At 47.4% G+C, this 16,988-nt stretch overlaps 1 protein-coding gene across 7 annotated transcripts in view; it reads right to left on the bottom strand.

Moving 5' to 3' along the window:
- LOC146050389 (uncharacterized) overlaps window positions 1-6,930 on the bottom strand; it is a 100,608-nt gene extending 93,678 nt beyond the window's left edge. For 3 of the 7 annotated variants that reach the window (XM_083167372.1, XM_083167373.1, XM_083167371.1), the window contains exons 1-2: window positions 6,665-6,917; window positions 5,413-5,446 (exon numbers count right to left, since the gene is read on the bottom strand). Coding sequence is in view for 1 of the 7 variants with exons in the window: in XM_083167371.1 (XP_083023497.1) it covers window positions 5,413-5,415 (3 nt within the window). In the remaining 6 variants the exon portion in view is untranslated. Of the gene's footprint in view, window positions 1-5,412; window positions 5,447-6,664 lie in introns of all 7 variants that reach the window. The other 4 variants (XM_083167375.1, XM_083167370.1, XM_083167369.1 and 1 more) reach the window with 4 other exon arrangements.
- Window positions 6,931-16,988: the final 10,058 nt, after the last annotated feature.

The raw sequence follows: 16,988 nt of genomic DNA, 5'->3' as shown, positions 1-16,988 counted from the left end.
GTTGCAGTTCAGAAGTACAAATAGTCATTAGTGCGTTACTATGGTATTACAGTGCTTTTAGCAACAGCAGGCATCGCTGAATACATAATCTATTTAACAAGCCAAAGATTCAGTTAGAGTAAATTTCAACCATTAACATACCTCTGGATAAGGAACACAGCAAGCCAACAATGAACCAACTGCAGGTAACAGGTGGATAGACTGGCTAGGTATATATAGGGATAAAACTAATACGTCACTTCCGGTTAGGAAAAATATTGAAAATGGAAAATAAAGTACTTAAGCAGTCCACAATTTATCTGAACATGCCCTGGACAGGTAGCTGGGTGATAGCGATCGCTGTCTGAATAAAGGGAATCAACCAATATGTAAATGTAACGGGAGAAAACGGATAATGAGCCGCGTGCGTTCCACGTGACGTCAACAACACGTGCCCATATGCGTTCCAATGCGGCGTCATTTACGACTGGCGGCTATGATAAGGAAGTCGTCCGCATGCGTACCACGCTATGTCATTACCGCGTACCAATGTGCGGTTCAAGTAGCGTCATTCCCGTCTGCTGAATAGACGGAAGATACCAATGAGTGAGTGTGCCTAAATGCGTTCCACACGATATCACTTCCGCGTTCCAACAAGCAGTTTATGTGATATCTTGTCCTCTCTGATAGATTAATTAAATATTAAATTAATATTAATACTATGGAGTGTAAGATGAATTCGTGGGAATAATATGTTATGGGAATAAGGTAATTATTCCCATAAAATTATCCTCTACAGGATCCGATCTTTTAGAAGGACAACTACATTTTCCTTGATCCATTTTTGGAATACAGTTGGAACTTGGTATGTGCTAAATTTGCACCGGTTACCCTTATACCCTATCTTCTATTCTCTCTTGCTCTCCTCCTTTGTACTAATTAATTGATTATCCATCCATTATTTATGTTTTAGATGCAGCTGTGCACTATATGTTAAATATCCTCATAGGATCCGTCTTTTTAGAAGGTTTACATACCGGGAGTGAATATTTTCACTACCCACCTACATACGGGTATGTACCTGTCCATTTATAATTTTAAATCTACTTTTTTAACTGAGTCTGTCATATAGCTAATGAAGTTTTCTCTACCACCATAGAAATTTTACCCCTGAGGAAGTCGTATCGACGAAACGCGTTGGGTGTATTTCCATGTTCTGTATGAATTATACTGCACAGATGAAAACTACATGTTTTTAATAAATGTTGTATTAAATCAAAAATTGTGAATATTGTGCTGGAATTACCATTGATTTTTGGTTATTGGTCATATTCTGGTGGTGGAATTTACATTAGGGGCGCACTCTGTTTTTCTTTTTTCTCCATTTCTCCCACTTCCCCCACTAACAGGGGGGACTAATAGAGTTGCTGCCCCGACAGATATCTATTAGCGCATTGAAAGGGTATCTCTTTTGTTCTATATATATATATATATATATATACACACACATACACACACACACACACACATACACATACATATACATACACACACCGGGACTTAGGCCCGCCCACCAGCCAATCATGGTCCGGAATCAGGAAATACCGGACCATGATTGGCTGGTGGGCGGGCCTAAGTCCCGGTCGGGGGGCGTGGTGCAGGGCTCCCGGAGAAGCGCTGAAGACGTCTAGTGAGTATGTTTTCTATCCACAGGTACCCGATTGGATACTACTGGAAAAGGGGACCGATGCTTCGTGGCAACATAGGTGAGTATTGGATGAAGGGGCTCCATGTGTAATAAAGTTTTACGGTCAGTGTGTAAATGTATTTATTTACCTATTTGTACTACTGTGGGACTACAAGTCCCAGCAGGCCCTTTATTGTCCCACATGCTGGGACTTGTGGTTCTCAAAGTCCCTGCAAGTGGTGCAGGCTTGCTGGGACTCAAAGTTCCACAGCAGTATACAATAGGATTTTATCTATTTTTGACACTAATTATCAGCTCGATGCCCATGAGGCATCGAGGACAGCCCCGGGCTTCAACATGGGCAGGTAAATTCTGGAGGGGGTGGACCCCTTCTTTGGGGGGTCCCCACTTCCCCAGGACCCCTGTCCATGTTGACCGGTCAGAGGGATAAATGCTTTGGCCGGGGGACTTGTATAAAAAGTCTCCCCCGGCTGTGGCATTACCCTGCTGGCTGGTTGGGCCCAGTGCTGGTTCTTGAAATACGGGGGACCCCTAGTCATTTTGTCCCCCGTATTTTGGGAACCGGGACCGGCCCTTGAGCCTGGTGCTGGTTTTGTAAAATCAGGGGAGCCCCAACTTGTTTGTCCCTGTGATTTTATGAAACCAGGACCGGCTCTTTGAGCCCGGTGCTGGTTATGCTCAGGAGGGGGGACCCCACGCCATCATTTTTTTTTACACAAAATTGCATGTCTTAAAATGCGCACATTTTCAAGTCTAAAAATCGCACCATATCGCGTTTTTTTGATGCGAATACGCATCTAATTACAAATGCGAATTAGCAGCAAATAATGCAATTTTTAAAGGTGCCATTTTTAAACATGCCCCTGGTCTTTATTTTCTAGCAGGTGCACAGCTTACCAGCATGATCAAGGAAGGTTACAGCATTGTAGCATACAGGTGTCCCAGCGTAGTACAAACTCTTCAGAAATCTGCAGTGATCCCTACCATCATCACCATAGCCCACATCCCAGCCTTTTACTTGAGCTGCTATTCCATCATCAAGAGCACTGACCTCCTGCACTGGAAACACTTTAATTAGGAAGCCACAGATGCTAATCAGCCGAACCTTGATCACACCAATTTCTTTGCTGCTTCCCTAAAACCTGGACTTAATCTTCCACATTACTTACATGTGTAACGATGCTGTCCCTGCCACACATTTTGTATTTATACTACCGTTCAAAAGTTTGGGATCACTTCGATTTTTCTTTATTTTTGAAAGAAAAGCACTTTTTTTAATGAAGCGAGCATTCATTTAATCAGAAATACACTCTATACATTGTTTATTTATTTATAGTTTCAATTGGATGGTAAATGACTATACTAGCTGAAAACATCTGGTTTTTAAAAGGAATATCTACATCTATATATCTATAGAGGCCCATTTCCAGTAACCATCACTGGGGATGCAGTTTAAATCCCGGCGGTCGGGATCCCGGCATTCAAAATCCCGAACGCCGAAATCCCGAACGCCGAAATCCCGACACTTTCTCCCCCCGTGGGTGTCCACGACACCCTCAGAGGGAGAATAAATGAGTGTGCCGAGCACAGCGAGGCACCGGGCCCACTGCGTGGCGAGCGCAGCGAGCCCGCAAGGGAGGGCGATCCACGTCCCCCCTTGTCGGGATTTCGGCGTTCGGGATTTTGATGCCGAATCCCATCACTGGAGTATTTTAATGGTACATTGTATGTGCTAATCACGTTAGAATGGATGATTAGAAAACCCTTAACATCCCTTGTGCAATAATGTTAGCACAGCTGGAAATGGGTTTGCTCACTAGAGAAGCTATAAAACTGGCCTTCATTTGTGCTAGTTGAGTATCTGGAGCATCACATTTGTGGGTTCGATTATACTCTCAAAATGGCCAGAAAAAGAGGACTTGTGAAACTTGACAGTCTATTCTTGTTCTTTCTTATTCTTCCTGTAGCCTTCTTGTTCTTAGAAATGAAGGCTATTGCATGGGAAAAATTACCAAGAAAATGAACTTTTTCTACAACAGCGTGTACTACTCCCTTCATAAAACAGCACAAACAGGCTCTAACCACAGAAGTAGGAGGCCCATGTACAAGAAGAAAAGTACATTGCAGTCTCTAGTTTGAGAAAAAGACACCTCACAGGATCTCAACTGGCAGCTTCATTAAATGGTGCCTGCAAAATGCCAGTGTCAATGTATAATCAAACCCACAAATGTGATACTCATCTAGTTCAAAGGAAGGCCAGTTTTATAGCTTCTCTAATGATCAGACCCGTTTTCAGTTGTGCTAACATAATTGCACAAGGGTTAGGGTCTTCTAATGCAGTTAGGAAACACAATGTACCATTAGAACACTGTAGTGCTGGTTGCTGGAAATGGGCCTCTATGCACACACAGATATATAATATATATATATACATCTCTCACCTTGAAAACGGGGCAGGACAGACCCCGAAACGTCGGGCACGTGATGTGTGTTATCACCACATTAAATATTTATATTTGAAAAGCCCAGTCTCTGTTGTGCCGCAGCAACCCCCACAGCTTCTATATATATATATATATATATATATATATATATATATATATATATATATATATATATTGCAGGGCTAGACAAACCCCGGGGGCCAGGTCGCCAAGGCAACAAGACTCTGCTCCTGAGAACCAGATTTATTGGGGAAGGAAGCAGAATCATGTTGTGGCTTTGTGCGCCTATGGGAACATCCAGGCATGGCGGTCATCAATTCACCCCCCCCCCCCCTTCCCCCACCCGTTGGCTGCATAAGAGCAGGTCCACCTTGGCACGACTATTTCAAAAGTACTCGTGCCGGCATTGCGAGCCGAGTTTGCAGTTCGGGAGTCAATCAGGAGCAGTAGCTCGGCTCCTGATTGGCTGTCAGTCCAAGCTCTGAATGACTCGCAAACTGCTCTTATACAGCCATGAAGAGGGTTGACGACCGTTCTGCCCGGTTATTCTCAGAAGCGCAGACAGTAAGGGCAGGGTGAAGGCTGCCATTTACCTGGTAGAGCAGATTAACCCCATGCCAAGGAGCATTAACCCCTGGACAATGAGCATTTATGCATGGCAGACCAGGTTAACCCCATGGAAATAATTATTTACCCCATGGCAGAGCAGGTTAACCTCATGGCAATGAGTATTTACACCTGGCAAACCAGGTTAACCACATGGCAACAAGCATTTACCCCTGGCAATCCATGCATGCAACCCCTTGCAAAGAGCATGCACCAGGTTGAACTAGATGGACGCAAGTCTTTTTTCAGCCTTACCTACTATGTAACTATGTAACTAACCCATGGACAAGAGCATGAAGGTTAGCAGAACTTATGTGGCATAATATGCAATAGGCATTATTGTGTGGTATAACATGTAATGGGTATTGACATTGACACCCGCAATAGATTGACATTGACACCCGCAAAAGATCACCGTGGCAATAGTCACTTGAAAATCTTCACGTTTTTCACAATTTTTTGGACTCCAATTGGGAAAAGTAAGGTGTACTGAGCACAGCAAGGCCATCTGGCCCAAAGGGGTACACACTACACTAATTACTGATCCATGTGCCCAAGTGTTGAGATTAACACAAAAAACTCTGAAAAACGCATATTGACCATTTTGCCAATGTAGACCTTTTGATTGTCTACTTATACATTGTTTGTCAGCTAATCCACACCTCTTGTACATACCATGTTCTGAATTGTGGATTCCTGGATTTCACACCTAAAAAAATAATAATAATAATAATAATAATAATAATAAATATACATTATATTGTTGGAGCTGCTCCAGAATCCTACATTCTTGCTTTTCCCTCAACTATTTTGCATTTCCTTTCCAGAACTTGGAAGTCTGCTTTCATTTACTCAGACCATTCCAGGAAACCTCATATACTGTATTCAGCTTTAGAACCAATATCATCCATGCAGAACAGCTCCCTCCTCTATTAAGCTGGTGATTTCTGGGACTATGTAAAAAACGGACCCGGACTACACTCCGGACCGCCGGAAAGGACATCAAGATCTGCAGTCCGGAGCTTGTAGGGTCCGGTCCGGGGGTTGTCCTGTCCGGGGGGTGTCTTGTCCGGGGGGGTTGGGGGTCCAGTGATAGCTATCACCAGGGACACGATGGGGGAGGGGAGATTACAGCCTCCCTGGGTGGTCCGGACCGTCCGGTTTTTGCTACATGCCCGGACCATACAGGGAGGCTTTATTCTACTCCTCCTTCTCTACCTGGTGACAGGTGTGACAGGCAGCCCCCCCGGACAGGACACCCCCCCCCCCCCCCCAGACCGTAGGCTACAAGCTACAAAATGCAGAGTTTGATGTTCGGTCCGGCGGTTTTGTCCTGGTCCGGTTTTCACCCATACCCGTGATTTCTTCCCATCACCAAATCATTTCTTCTGCATCCTAACTACCTGGATCCCAAGCTATGCAGTAGCCAATTGTCTTTAAGATCGATAATGAATGTCAAATGATGTATCTAAGTTTATACAGCAATGATTTAAAATACAATATATAATAATTAAGCTGAAGGAGACCATGGAGAAAATATATTTTTTGGTGCTTGCAGCATCATTATTTTTTGGATCCATTCCATCAATACACCATGTATCCAGAACTGATAACAAAAAAACAAACAAACAAAAAAGATACACCAGGCATGAAAATGATTACATTATAATAAAAAAGGAGGGTTTACCAAATCAAAGCCCATGCCTATACACCTTGTACTGCTCTCATTACTGGAAAACACAACCCTTCATATGAAAGCCCCAAACACCCGATATTACGTTTCTCCCTACGCCACCTGTCAAACCCCATCAGGAATCCATTGTTCCCACCATGAATACTTATCCTGCTTCACCAGTTCCCCTTATAATCACACACAATGTAAAATCTAGCAGTCGCAGCGTCTGCGTGTAAATCCCGTCCGTTTTACCTGTTGTATGACTGTGCTGCTCAGGGACACATCTGGAAACATTCAGCAGCTGGAGAGGATGTGCGGCGCTGCTAGATGGCTAATGCTCGGGAAGTGGAGACATTAATCCCTGCAAGTGACTGTCTCTCTCGCATCGCCTTCAGGACAGGGAGAACGGGCGCCCTCTGGGATTTGATGTTTTTAGTCTTGGCCTATTCAGCGCCAGGGAGGGAAAGTGAACTACGATTCCCAGTATGCCCTTCTGCTTCATAGCCGCGATGCAGGCAGCCGCAGCATCAGTACACTGTACATGACGAGTTTAGCAGCACGGAAGAACACTGCTGCTTGTTTTCAGGGGACAATTTAATTCTGTCTTTCTCGAGCTTTGTGTATTAGAATTCTAAATTAAAGTCAGAAACTGTGTTACATTAATGTCTCAGCAGTTCAAAAATAGGGAATTGATATGTAAGTGCAGATTTGCATATGTAAGTCATTTGTGCCCTCTAAGGGGTTCACACCTCCCGACTTTTGTTGTAGCCATGGAGACAGGGCCGGCGCCACCACTAGGCAGCTCTAGGCATTTGCCTAGGGCACCGGCACCTGGAGGGCGGCAGTTCGCCCCTCACCCCCAGCGAACTGTGTAAAAAACTTGCGGCCCGGCGTCCCTGCAGTGCTGGAGCGGTCAGGGGTGTCTGTGCCGCAGGGGTACCTGCGGCGCCGTCATGTGTATAAAGCTGGCTGCGGCCGGCGGGGTCCCTGTAGTGAATAGAAAATAACTAGCGCTATGCGCGCGGCGGCGTGGGAAGCGCTAGTTATTTTCTATTCACTGCAGGGACCCCGCCGGCCGCAGCCAGCTTTATACACATGACGGCGCCACAGGTACCCCTGCGGCACGGACACCCCTGACCGCTCCAGCACTGCAGGGATGCCGGGGCCGCAAGTTTTTTACACAGGTACCACTCCCCCTCGGCACCGGGGGGCCCCCACCCCGACTCGCACCAGCCCTGCATGGAGAGACACCCTCGCTTGCCGAAATAGAGCCGCCGAACTTAGGGGGCGTTGCCTGACAGCAAGGGCTGTGACCAGGGCCAGATTTGTGCCTAGGCCCATGAGGCACGGGCCTCAGGGCGGCACCAATTAAGGGCGGCACAACAGGCTGACATTCTGTTGTAATAAGCCCCCGTGCGCCTGCATAGCTGCTGCCGGGCCGGTGATGCTGTGCTGCGCCACTCACTGAGGAGCCTCCTACCTGCCGCAACAGCTCGCCCCAGTCTCCCCAGTGCTCACCTCCCTCCCTACCTGGGGGGTAGCAGCTCACACAGAATGGCAGCCACTGCGCCCCTCGCCTCCCCGGAGCAGGACGTGGACATAGACCCAGACTTTGAGCCGCAGAGCTGGCCCCGATCTTGCACATGGCCCCTGCAGCGCCCGGACTCCCAGTCCAGTCCCTCAAAGCCTGGCGGCGAGGCCGGGGATGCGTTCTCCATGATCCCAGAGGAAGAGGATGAGAAGGAAATGACAGCCGCGCCGGGGCAGGCGACTCGCTAAAGCGAGGAACCCCGGTGAGCGGTGGAGTCCATGACGTTCTGGCTCCCGGGCGCAGTCAACCCCCCCTTACTTACTGCTGGAGTCCGAGAGATACCCCGTGTTTGTGGAAAAAATAACTTGGCCTCCTCTAGGATACCTCCCAGGTAACTGCTCTCCTGGGCACTTCTGCAGATGTATAATGTATATATATATACTAGGTGATTCATCGCGCCCTACGGGCGCTCTTCACACCGTCGTAAGGGGCTGCGCCCCCTTAATTTGTGAACGTTTGTATATGAGAAATATGGTTAGAATTGTATGAAAGATGCCCTGTATTGCAACTTAGGTGTCCGCGAATCGCGGGAGGGGGGGTCGCGGAGGGTGCCGCGAATTGCAGGAGGGGGGTCGCGGGGGATGCCGCGAATTGCAGGAGGGGGGGTTGTGGGGGGGTGGATGCTGCGAATCGCGGGAGGGGAGGGATTGCAGAGAATCGCGGGAGGGGGGTCGCGGGGTGGGTTGCCGCAAATCGCGGGAGGGGGGTTACGGGGGCGGGGGTTGCGGCGAATCATGGTAGGGGGGGTCGCAGGGGGTGTGCCGTTAATCACGGGAGGGGGGGTCACGGGGTGGGGTGCCGAGAATCGCGGGGGGGGGTGTGTGTGTGCCGTGAATCGCGGGAGTGGGGGTTGCGGGGGTGTGGGGGGGGTGTGACGCGAATCGCCACAAGAAAAAATCAACACAGAAAGGTCAACACATGTAAATGTTGACATAAGTGTGGCACTTCATTGGTGTCCATGTCAACACATGAGAATGAATATGAAAACATTCAAAAAATGAAATAAATCTTCAAAAACTCATGTCAACCTTTTTTCATTGTCGACCATAGCCATGTCAGTGTTTTCCATGTGCAATTTAATTCTGGAGCTGCCGCGAATCACGGGGGGTGCCGCGAATTGCGGGAGGGGGGGGGTCGCGGGGTTGGGTGCCGCGAATCGCGGGAGGGCGGGGTTCACAGGGGTTCCGGTGGGGGGTTGCCGCGAATTGCGGGAGGTGGGGGGTCACGGGGGGTGCCGCGAATCGCGGGGGGGGGGGGGTTGCGGGGGGGTGTGACGCGAATCGCCACAAGAAAAAATCAACACAGAAAGGTCAACACATGTAAATGTTGACATAAGTGTGCCACTTCATTGGTGTCCATGTTGACACATGACAATGAATATGAAAACATTCAAAAAATGAAATAATCTTCAAAAACTCATGTCAACCTTTTTCATTGTCGACCATAGCCGTGCCAGTGTTTTGCATGTGCCATTTAATCCTGGGGCTGCCGCGAATCGCGGGGGGTGCCGCGATTTGCGGGGGGGGGGGTTGCGGGGGGTGGGTGCCGCGAATCGCGGGAGGGCGGGGTTCACGGGGGTTCCGGTGGGGGGTTGCCGCGAATTGCCGGAGGTGGGGGGTGCCGCGAATCGCGGGAGGGGGGGTTGCGGGGGGGTGTGACGCGAATCGCCACAAGAAAAAATCAACACAGAAAGGTCAACACATGTAAATGTTGACATAAGTGTGCCACTTCATCGACACATGACAATGAATATGAAAAAATTAAAAATAAATCTTCAAAAACTCATGTCAACCTTTTTCATTGTTGACCATAGCCATATCAGTGTTTTGCATGTGCCATTTAATCCTGGGGCTGCTGCGAATTGCGGGGGGGGGGGGGGTGTGCCGCGAATCGCGGGAGGGGGGTCGCACGGGGGGTGCCGCCAATCGTGCAAGGGGGGGTCGCGGGGGGGTTCTTTTTGCCGCGAATCGTGGAAGGGAGGTCGCGGGGGTGTTTTTTCCGCGAATCGGGGGGGTCACGGGGGAGGGTTTGCCACGATTCGCGGGAGGGGGGGGGCGCGGGTGGTGGTTATGTCGCGAATTGCGGGAGGGGTCGTGGGGGGTTCTTTTTGCAGCGAATCGCGGGAGGGGGGGTCGCGGGGGTGTTTTTGCTGCGAATCGCGGTAGGGGGGGTCGCGGGGGAGCGGGTGTTTTTGCCGCGAATCGCGGGAGGGGGGGGCGCGCGGGGGGGGGAGGTTTTGCCGCAAATCGCGGGAGGGGGGCGCTCACCTGGTGGCTGTGGAGTAGCAGTGCTGGGCAACATGGGAAGGCAGTGGGTGTCTGGCACTGTCTGTGGGCTCACTGGGCTGGTTCTCTGTCACATACCTCCCAACATGACCCTCTCCAGGAGGGACACAATGCTCTGTTTCTAGACTTCCCCTTAATGTATGATTGCCATCACCTGTTTTAAATAGGTTAATTTCTCAGAAAGGTGTCAGCACAGATGAAGGCAATCACACATTAAGAGGAAAGTCCAGGAACAGAGCGTTATAGACACAGACACCCACTTTGAGTGACAGATGTAGCCAAATATATAGGAGATATAGAATCCAGAGATGGAGCAGCACTGCCTCGACAGAAAATAACTTGTTGCGGTGCCTTCCAAAAACCCCGCAGGGTATATACAGCAAACCAGACGGCGGCACTCGACAGGAATAAATGGGACTTCAACCCAGGTATAATCATCAACGTTTCGAACTTTTAATTAGTTCTTCATCAGGATGTAACAAGATATAAAAAACAGACTTACATTTATAAGTCTGTGGTGTGGTGTATAAAAGTAAGTCTGTTTTTTATATCTTGTTACATCCTGATGAAGAACTAATTAAAAGTTCGAAACGTTGATGATTATACCTGGTTGAAGTCCATTTATTCCTGTCGAGTGCCGCCGTCTGGTTTGCTATATATATATATATATATATATATATATATATATATATATATATATATATATATATAGATATAGGTATATATCTCTTTATATATACAGTATATATCTTAATAATGAATATGTTAAAATGGGGGGGGGGGTGTAAAAAAATGTTGTGCCTAGGGGCGGCCTGACCCCTAAATTTGCCCCTGGCTGTGGCCTATATATTGCGTCATTTCGTGAGGCCACGCTCCTGTTTTCCGATGCTGTGGGGGCATGGCTAGCAGCTCTGTAAGCTGTCACATTAAGTGTCACATTAAGGTTTGGGGAGAGAGGGGGAGAGTCACATTAAGGTTTAGGGGGGAGGGGGAGAGTGTCACATTAAGGTTTGGGAGGGAGGGGGGAGAGTGTCACATTAAGCTTTGGGGGGGGAGTGTCACATTAAGATTTGGGGAGGGGGGCGTGGCCTGGTCGTGTAGACAGCAGGGCACGTTTTACAGGAGCTCCTGTAGTTCTACATTAAAACTTTACTGCAGAGATCTGCCTACAAAAAAACAGCTCACACTAAGGAGACCTCACCCTGCCACCATCCTCCGGGGCAAAGTTGAAGGTGCTGCGGAGCCGGGAGGGGGAGAAATCCCTCTCCTCTCCTGAAGCAGCGTCCTGGAGTGGAGTCCATCTGCCCGCCAGCCGAACTACGTTGACGGGCTGCGGAGGCGGCCGGCGGACTACGCGGCGAGATTGGAGGTAGGACTGGTGCACCCCAGACCTCCCTTGTCGGTCTGGATATATCTGAGCAGCGCCGGGGCCGAGGGGAGAACGAAGAGGCTCCCGTTTGAAGCCGCGGCGGCCATCTTGGCTGCTGGCGGGCGGCGGTCTCCGGCAAAGACTTTTATATTAACAAGGGGAGCATCGCTGGAGGGGAGCGGGGGGGCTTCACTGGCCACCCGGTGAGGCACAGCAGTACTCAGGGGGCCTGGGGTGCGGGGGGCAGCTGCGGGCTCCCTCCCCCCCATATAAAATAGAGGCGGCCGCCATCTTGGATTTGGAATCATAGGCACACAGCAGGCAGTACATCACAGCTACGGCTGCTGCTGCTGGCGCCCAAACCTCCCCCTGAGACCTGTAGAGATCACTTAAAGGACCTTCCAATAGAGATTGCCAAATAAAACTGGCTTTACATAACTACTTGCTCTACATAACCTGCTGACAAATAAAGCTTGCTATACATAATTATCAACTTGACACTTATAGAGGTGTTTATTGGAAGCAATACCTGAATATACGCCCTGAAACAGCTGCTTATTAAATCATACTGCGGGACCTATGGTACCCCTTCGGAGTTGAACTTCATCTACTGCAGGACACGGCTTGGGCTGACTTGTGGGGAGGACCTCCGGCTGCCCCTTGCCCTGTCTATCCCTTTACCACGTACAGACGGTGACTAGAGCCACCACACAAAGCCCCAGGTGGCTGGGAGTAGATACGGAGCTTCCGAATAGCATATCACCTAACCCCAGCAGTTTGAGTGCCTTTTGAAAATGTTTCTCTCCCATCACACCCGACATCAGGGAGGTGATAAAATGATCGACTGATGACGACCACGTAGGCCACGGGGGAGCCTTGACACGACAATGGCCCGCTGTTACTTCTAACATAAGACCTGAAGAGCTGAGCTTGTTTTTACCATCTGATCCTAAAGTCACACATATTTAAGTCGGTGCTCATGGTGAAAAACGCTAAGAAAAAATCTAAGACCAAACCGGAGGGAACACCTAAATCCGCTGACTGCCACACATCAGATCTACGCCAGTTTCTATTACCCTCCAACACAAATTCCCCGAATACAACAGAAACCCCTTCCACGTCGACCTCCCCCTCTCAGTTGGACGAGATGTCTCTACCCGAAGGCACCCAATCCCAAGATACTCCTTCATTGACCACAGAGGTTAGAGAGATCCTGGCACATGTCAAAACCCTACCTACAAAGCAAGACTTTTCAAACCTGGAGTCCAGCCTACTTGCTACTATCAAACAAGAAGTATCTGCCCTTCGGAAAGACATGTCTTCACTTGAGTCAAGAGTAGATACACTAGAGAGACACGAATCACCAACTACAGCTATCTTGGCCAAATTCAAGGAAGTGATCTCCCACCAAACATCTGATATCACCTTCCTTAAAGCCCGCATAGAAGATATGGACAATCGAGGTAGAAGAAATAACATCAGGGTCAGAGGTTTATCAGAAGATATACACCAGTCTAATCTCACAAATGTCCTTACTAAAATCTTTGGGGAAATCCTGGGCTTAGATCCGGACACAGCCATTACCTTCGATAGAGCTCACCGAGCCCTAAGACCCAGGGGCCTACCATCGGACCGGCCTCGAGATGTTATCTGTAGACTGCATTACTACACCCAAAAAGAAGAAATACTACAAAAAACACGCCTATTAGAAGGGATCGAATTTCAAGGAGACAAGATCCAAATATTTCCTGACCTAGCATGGTCGACCTTACAGCAGAGAAGATCCTTAAAACCGCTTACAGATACCCTCCGAAAATTAGGCCTGAAATATCGATGGGGATTCCCATTTTCTTTGCAGGTGACCCACAACGGTAAATCTACCTCTATATCCAAACCATCTGATCTCCCAACCTTCTTCACTACACTCGGCATCCAACCTGTGCCACTTCCGGATTGGGACTCTTTCCACCAATACCCTGACCTCCCTACCATCGATTCGCACGATGACGCTTGGCAACAAGCACATTCAACACGACGCAGGATGTCCCCTACGACCACCTCTCGTACAACTGAACCACCATGACCATCTGCTCTCTCAAGACCTACCTTTTTCTTGGCCATTATCCTTTGGGTCATGAAAAGTGGTAATATGCCTTTTTCTCCTCTTAAAACCTTATGGGTTCTGTTGACTCAATGTTTAGTATACTAATAGCTACTGTTAATTTTACATTTATCGCTGTATTCTTTCTGCTCATATAGCAGCGACAGATAGATGGCTGATTTTCTATACTTGTGTTGATACTCAGCTCTTTAATGGCAGTTCTAATTAGAATTACTTCATATGTTATTTTTATATGTGATTAGATAGATGATTGTAAATATTGGTGGTGGGCGGTTGTTGTTCTTGGCCCCCCGCTAATCCCCCATCGAGCTGCACCTTTCTTCTCCATGGGACGGAAGGATGCAGGCATCCTCCCTCGTCCCATCTGCAGCTGTTCTTCTTCTACACGTTTACACTTACGTTATATATTATCAATGTACTAGGCTACATATCTTATTATGTGGCATCCTCTTCTTCCTTTTTTCCATCTATTTCCTCACTTCCACTCTTTTCCCTATCTATGTGACCTTGAGTTTTGTAAGAGTTGCCTTTTTCCAAATTAGCAATGGGTACTAATGATCTACATATAACCACTCTTAACGTTAAGGGCTTAAACATCCCAGAGAAACGCTCTGGGTTACTTAAGTGGCTCAGGGATGAGAAAGTAGATATCGCGCTCATTCAGGAAACACATTTTAAAAAGGGGAATGTTCCCTCTCTCAAATGTCACTACTACCCCCACGTCTTTACAGCAAATAATCCAACAGGAAAATCACTGGGAGTGGGAATTTTGATAGCTAGGCATATACCTATCCTGAATGTGTCTTCCCATATTATCCTAGAGGGCAGAGCACTACTAGTCAAGTGCGACATTAACTCTCAACGTTTCTCTTTCCTGAACATTTATGCCCCAAATACGAAACAACCACAATTTATTTCATCAGCCTTAGATAAAGCAGACGCTCTTCTCGAGGGAGTGACAGTAATGGGAGGAGACTTAAACTGGACTCTTGATCCCTTTCTCGACTCCTCCAAAAAAGTGCCCTATAGACCGGAACGGGAGTATAGGAGGGTGAGACGCACCTTACTGGACCACCAGCTGATTGACTCTTGGAGACTGACCCACCCCTCAGACTCAGACTACTCATACTTCTCTGATCCCCATCAATCCTACTCTAGGTTGGATTATCTATTCCTAGGCCATCGACATTTACACCTGATTGCAAACACCTCGATAGGTCAAATCACATGGTCCGACCATGCCCCGGTCCATTTAACTCTGCTTTTTCCTGCACAGACCACACGCTCGTGGAACTGGCGTTTCAATGACACTCTCTTACAGGATGTAACGTGCAAAGCCCAGCTAGATAAAGCCATTGATTCCAATATTTCGGATAACGACAACACGGAAGCCTCCAGAATTTCTATTTGGGAGGCACATAAATGCGTGTTACGTGGAGTGTGTATTCAGTTGGGCACTATGCGGAAAAAACAAAGATGCAAACAAAGGGACGATCTCCTAACCCAGATTAAAAGGCTAGAAACTCTCCATAAGAAATCACAATCTCCCCAACATTATGTAGATCTTGAATTGGCTCGGGCCTCTCTAAATAAACTGCTTAATGACAACATAAAACTCTCATATCGCAAATGTCGTAGCCGATATTATCAATGGGGCAACAAACCTGGCAAACTACTAGCCAAAGCCCTTAGAGAACAACGAGCCCTCACCTTTATACACGCTATAAAAGATGATGGAGGCCACACACACCACGACACCTCACAGATAGCCAAAACATTCCAAACGTACTACGCAAATTTATATAATCTCTCAGGGTCTGAGGGAAGAACAGACATAATAGCCCATAGTTCAGCGGTGGCTGAATACTTAAAAACGATAAACTTTCCCACACTACCCAAAGACGAAGCAGATGCCTTAGATGCTCCCTTTACCCTTGAGGAGGTAGAGAAAGCCATAGATTCCTCTGCCAATGGGAAAAGCCCGGGCCCTGACGGGTTCACTATAGCCTACTATAAAGCCTATAAAAACAAATTGGCTTCCCTACTTACACGAGCCTTTAATGAGATCTCAGCTGAGTCACACTTTTCCCCGCACTCACTGGAGGCACATATCACGGTACTGCCTAAAGAAGGCAAAGATCCTAGCCTATGCCCAAGTTATAGACCAATCTCTTTATTAAATATAGACATAAAAATTTTCGCCAAACTGATTGCAAACCGCCTAAAAATGTTATTACCTGATTTAATCCATGGCGACCAGGTTGGCTTTGTTATAGGCCGAGAGGCTAGAGACAACACTGTCAAAGTGATCAATATGATTCACCACGCCTCTCTGTCTACACAACCATCAGTCGTCATCACGACAGACGCCGAAAAGGCGTTTGATAGAGTAGATTGGGGATTTATGACAGGGGTTCTAAAACACCTAGGATTAGGCAAGACCTGTTTTCATAGAATACTATCCTTATATACCTCACCATATGCCCGCATTAAAATTAATGGGTCTCTATCTGACCCCTTCACAATTACTAATGGTACGAGACAAGGTTGTCCCTTATCCCCCCTTCTATTTGTTCTATGTATAGAAGCATTAGCCAGGAGTATCAGAGCAAACCCAAACATCGCAGGCCTCACGGTAAAAGGTAAAGAATACAAGCTAGCTATGTTTGCTGATGACCTACTTGCCCTCATCTCCAATCCATCAACCTCCCTCCCAAGCCTGATATCAGAATTTAACAAATTTGGAGCCCTGTCTAATTTTAAAATAAATTATTCTAAATCGATCGCAATGAATTTAAATACACCCACCAACATACTTCTAAACCTGAAAAATAGTTTCCCATTCACTTGGCAGGATCACAAAATAAAATATTTAGGTGTAATGATCCCAAATGACTTATCTAAATTATTCACATTAAATTTCATCCCTTTGCTGAACACATTGCGATTAGACTTTCAGAAGTGGCGGAAATTACATCTGTCATGGTTTGGCAGAATAAATGTAATTAAAATGAATGCCCTACCAAGAATCCTATTTTTCTTGCAAACATTGCCGATACACATTCCAGCTACATGGTTTCGCTCAATCCAAAATCTAATTAAAGCATTTGTCTGGGATCGCTCCACCCCACGCTTCAAACATGATATCTTATTCATGAGAAAACACCAAGGAGGCCAACAACTCCCACATATCCCAAATTACTACGATG

This window comes from Crinia signifera, chromosome 12 (assembly GCF_055691185.1).
Source record: "Crinia signifera chromosome 12, ASM5569118v1, whole genome shotgun sequence".
In the NCBI taxonomy this organism is placed as follows: Eukaryota; Metazoa; Chordata; class Amphibia; order Anura; family Myobatrachidae; genus Crinia; species Crinia signifera.
Note: the sequence above shows the minus strand (reverse complement) of the source record. Positions and strands in the feature narration are given on the sequence as shown.